At 39.0% G+C, this 5244-nt stretch overlaps 1 protein-coding gene across 1 annotated transcript in view; it reads left to right on the top strand.

Moving 5' to 3' along the window:
* The window catches only part of NME8 (NME/NM23 family member 8), an 88934-nt gene that overhangs the window by 6182 nt on the left and 77508 nt on the right, over positions 1-5244 (top strand). Inside the window, exon 4 of the mRNA XM_007950106.1 lies at positions 2988-3059. Within this exon, the coding sequence (XP_007948297.1) occupies positions 2988-3059 (72 nt within the window). The remainder of the gene's footprint in view (positions 1-2987; positions 3060-5244) is intronic.

Below are 5244 nucleotides of genomic sequence, written 5' to 3'. Positions count from 1 at the left end.
CAATCTACTTCCATAGTGATACTGCCTCGGAAACCCAAGGAGGGGTCTCTATGAGTCGGGTCTGACTCGACGGCACATAACAACAACAACAACAACACTCTGGTGGCATAGTGCCTAAGGCATTTGACTACTAACCAGAAGGCTGGCAGTTCAAACCCACCAGCCATTCCTCAGAGGTAAGGTTGGGCAATCTACTTCCATAGTGATACCCAGAAACCCAAGGATGGGTTCCTATGAGTCAGAATCAACTCAACAGCAGTGGGTTTGGTTTGGGTTTTTTTGGTTTCTACTCTGGTGGCATAGTGCTTAAGGCATTTGACTGCTAACCAGAAGGCTAGCAGTTAAAACTCACTGGCCACTCCTCAGAAGGCAGATTGGGCAATCTACTTCCGTAAAGATACCGCCTTGGAAACCCAAGGAGGGGTTGCTATGAGTCGGATCTGACTCTACAGAAGTGAATTTGATATTTTTTTCTACTTTTCCAAGCATGATGTCCTCTAGGGACTAGTCCCTCCTGATAATATGTCCCAAGTACATGAGATGAGGTCTTGCTATCCCCATTTCTAAAGAGCATCTGGCTATATTTCTTCCAAAACAGATTTCTTCATTCTTCTGGCAGTCACCCAGTGCTATAAAGTCATTGAATCCCCCTTGTTTATATAAGCTTGGATAAGAATAAACATGGAGTCTGTGTGTGGGTTGGGTGCAGTGATGGAGACTGAGGAGTGAGTGTGTAGGGGAAATCAGACTACCAAGTTTGTTGGGCTCCTATTTCAGCACAGCTCAAAGAGCTCCTAGACCAGAGGACTAGTCAGGAAACATGTTGAGGGTACACAGGTACTCTTCACAATGATTTCTGCCAAACTCAGGATCTTCAGCTTGTTTCTACTAAGCAAAAACAGGCTTACTAAACACAATTCCTGAACTTACTCCACAAAGACTCAGTCTCACTAATATATCTATCCCACTGGATAGTGCTAGTAAAATCTTTGCAAAGTATGTCCTACTTGTAATACTAGTATGTGTTGAACTTAAAAACAAATAAATGTATGTGATTTCCCTGCCAACTTTCACTTCTTTTCTGTCTGAGCTCATTAAACAATAGGACAGTCACATACAATGGTGCTATTTTGATGATATGATCAGCTCATAAAGGGTGAAAGAAAATGAAAATATGTAACAGTAACCAAACCACAATAGTGAGCAACAGTTTAGTGGAGGCGCGCCCTCTGCTGGACATTTTTATTTCTGCAGTTAACCGAAGAAAGTAACCCTTTCTGAGCTTGTAAGTTTATGTCCAGAATTAAAATTTATGAGGTTGATTATCTATTAAAAGACATTTTATCTGTTATAGATCTTTCCTTTAAAAAAAGACTAGCATTATGTATATGTATATGTATTATGTATATGTATATGTCTATGTATAAAAATTCGTTATTATTTACAGTAGCTCAAAAAAACTCACTGCCCTCGAGTGGATTCCAACTCAAAGCGACCCCTCCTTGGGTTTCTGCGATGGTATCTCTACAGGAGTAGATTTCCCAATCTTCCTTCCCAGGAGTGGCTGGTCTTCTGGTTAGCAGTCCAATGCCCTTGGCACAAGTACTATTACATTTTTAATAGTTAAATAACTTATTTATTATAATGTGAATTTTGTAATGATGACACCTAGACTATTTTTAAATATGTTCTTTGACTTCTACTTCAATGTTATAAATTAGTATTTTTAAGCCCACCTTTTTTAAAAAAAGCAGAACCTTTTTTCTTCCAAAAAAGGAAAATCATATAGAATCCAATATGCTGGGGGAAAAAAAGGATTATAATACAACTACTTTTGCTAGTGTAGGAATGAGGAAGACTTGGCTGGCTTCCCCCTCATTGTCCTCCAAAGCTCTTGAGGAATATCCATACATTCCAGTTTGAAAACTGTTACCTTGGTTTTACAAAAAACTATTCTTACAGCAGACACTGCCATAATCTCTCATTCTGATAGCTGGACCAACTGATGCAGTGTTAATATGGAGGGAGACACTATTATTTAAGAAGTAGTTTTATAATCCATTTATTACAACTTGAAATGTGTGAGACAATTTTAAGAAAATTGTGAACGTGTAGAAATCAAAGACTTTAAATTAGACAACCAGTTCACTCAAGAAGCATTTAGTAAGCATAAAGCAGTTACTGTTCAGTTGCTCCAGACTCGTGGCAACCCCATGTGTGTCAGAGTCAGACTGCTCCATACGATTTTCAGAGGCAGTTTTTTCAAAAGCAGATTGCCAGGTCTTTCTTTCGAGACACTTCTGGATAGGCTCTGACCTCCAACCTTTTGGTTAGCAGCCAAGTAAGTTAACAGTTTGTACCACGCAGGCACTGCTTTACTGAGAAAGCTCCTTGTTATGTGTGACTGTTATGTTATCTGTGACTGTCACTGGGGAGGGAAGAGAGATATTAAGGTGAAGATGAACCATCTTCTGTTCATTCATAAAACTTTCTTGTTAGAAAGGGAGATGAAATGGGCCCACAACACTGAAAGGGACAAGAATAAGTACCCGGAGAGAGTGCGTATAGTGCTATGTGGAGGGAGAGATGATTTGCAGCAGGAGAGAGCAAGAATAGACTTCTTGGAGGAAGGCCACAGGAGTTGGGCTGGAAAAATGAGGGCAGGCTTCCTAGCAGTGGGAGCCCAGGGAATGGGGGAGGCATATGGAGTGATGTATATAGAAGAACAAGGCTTAGGAGATGAGTTTAACTGAAGACTGGGTTCCGTAAAAGCAGTCAGAGAGAGGTGAGTTTGGCACCAAATGGTGCAGAGTGAATTACCAGGATAACCAACTGGATTCTGATAACAACTCTACCATACTTAGAAAATGTTGCAGTAAACATAAAGTAAAAATTGTATACATCATTGCATTTTTTGAACATAGTTCACCAAATGACTTGACTATAGTTTTCTTTATTATTATATGACATTTTTGCATTTTTTTTAGGCAGAAGCTGATAACATTGTGACTTTGCAGCCATTTAGAGATAAATGTGAACCTGTTTTTCTCTTTAGTCTTGTAAGTATAATATTTATCCTCTCAATTGTGTTATCAGACTCAAATTTACAGTAAAAGATGAGTAACACTGTATAATTACCGTGGAACTATTTACTGATAATAGTAATTATACATTTTTGTCTTATTTTTGCTGGTTCATTAATACACTTTATAACTCGATCTCCAGAAGCTTATAATGGATAGACTGAGGTGATCAGGGAAAAGAAAAACAAAATAGTACTTACCTTTCCTAAGGAAATAATCAGAGATTTGTACCATGAGTTGTTAGGTGTGAAAAATAGGAAATTTTGCTGAATAGCCCAGCAGAAGAGAATTGGTTATGAATATTCACAGACACTGACAGCAGGGAATATCCTGCAGCACTAAAAATCATGTCAGGGAAAAATATTTCATGACCCACTGAGCTGTCAAGATATAATGTTTAGTGTAAAGAGTGGGTACAAGTAGTATTTGTAGTATGACCACAATTTGATAATGTATATTGCTTTATCTCTGTGTTTACAGATGCATAGGAAGTGGATTGGCCAAAATGTTAATAGCAGTTTACTATATATAGTGGCACAAACAGATAAGTGCTTGACTACTAACTGAAAGTGTGGTGGTTTGAATCCACCAGAGACACCTTGGAAGAAAGGCCTGGTAATCCGCTTCCAAAATTCCACAACCATGAAAAACCCCATGGAGCATGGTTGTACACAATAACACATGGGGTTGGCATGAGTCAGAAGTTACTCAACAGCAGCTGGGCTTTTGTACAGTGGAAGGGTGCGTAATTGAAGATCTGGTGGCTTAATGGGTCAGGTATTTGGCTGCTACCCAGAAAGTCAGTGGTTCAAACCCACCAGCTGTTCTGCAGAAGGAAAATGAGGCAATCTACTTCCATAAATATTTACAGTCTTGGAAACCCAATGGAGGTAGCTATGAATTAGAATCCACTCAGTGATAGTGGGTTTTTTATACTTTTCTGTATGTTCCAAATATTCCATGAGAAACACATTAGTAATCAGAAAACATCTTAAGTGCTGTTTTTTCTAAAAAGAGAGTGTACAGTTAAGTGCTAAACTGTGTGGCTTAGACTATAATAGTTGCTCCAAATTTAGAGAATTTTGATTGCAAGGAAAGGCTTCACTGAAGATACAAGACTGTAATTGTTCTTCTCCTCTTGGGTATTCAAATATTTTTGTTAAAGTTATAAAAAGGAATAATTACTTAAAAATTTTTTCCTGGATATAATCTTTTGTTTTTCTTAAACAATACTCTTGTGATTGTTTCAAAGAATTGAATTTCTGCCTCAGTGGAGTGAAAAGCTTGTGCTGTAGATTTTGCTCTAAATTGGATTATGGAGAACTGGATGATTTAGATTAGCAAAGAAAGTCAGAAAACTTTTCTGTAAAGGGCCAGCCAAGAAATACTTTAGACTTTACCAAAATATCATCTCTGTCATATAGTTTTCCTTTTTTTTTTTTAAAAAAAAAAACCTTTAAAAATGTAAAAACAAACAAACAAACATTCTTACCTCCAGGCTGTACAGAAACAGGCTGCAGGTCCAATTTGGCCCTTGGGCTATAGTTTGCAAAGCTCTGGTGGCATAGTGCCTAAGTCATTTGACTGCTCACCAGAAGGCTGGTGATTCTAACCCACTCCTTGGAAGGAAGGTTGGGGGATCTACTTCCTTAGTGACACCACCTTGGAAACTCAAGGAAGGGTTGCTATGAGTCGGATCTGACTTGACAGCAGTGAGTTTGGTTTTGGCAGTGCACTGGATAAAGTGCTTAGTTGTCAACCCCAACTTTGGCCATTTGAATTCACTAGCCCCTCTGCTGGAGAATGATGTGACAGTCTGCTTCTGAAAACATTTGCCTCTTTGGTAACCCTATGGCACTATCTGCTCTGTCCTACACGGTCACTGTTAGTCAGAATGCATTGGATTTCCTTTTTTTCTTTTTTTTGGTTGGCCTACATATGGTGGTTTAGGGGATTGAAATGTATAAGTTCCAGAGGTAGAAATAAGCTTGGGAAAGGGAGGAGGAGCTTAAGGAGCAATTAGGAAAGTTGTTCAGTGCCTAAGGCATTGACTGCTGACTAGAAAGTTGGCAGTTCAAGCCCACCAGCCACTCCAAGGACGATGGGGCAATCTACTTCTATAAAGATGGGAAGTGACCCCCCCGTGGGGATCACTATGAGT

This window comes from Orycteropus afer, unplaced genomic scaffold (genome assembly GCF_000298275.1).
Source record: "Orycteropus afer afer isolate SDZICR_OR568_19922 unplaced genomic scaffold, OryAfe1.0 scaffold00263, whole genome shotgun sequence".
NCBI lineage: Eukaryota > Metazoa > Chordata > Mammalia > Tubulidentata > Orycteropodidae > Orycteropus > Orycteropus afer.
Note: the sequence above shows the minus strand (reverse complement) of the source record. Positions and strands in the feature narration are given on the sequence as shown.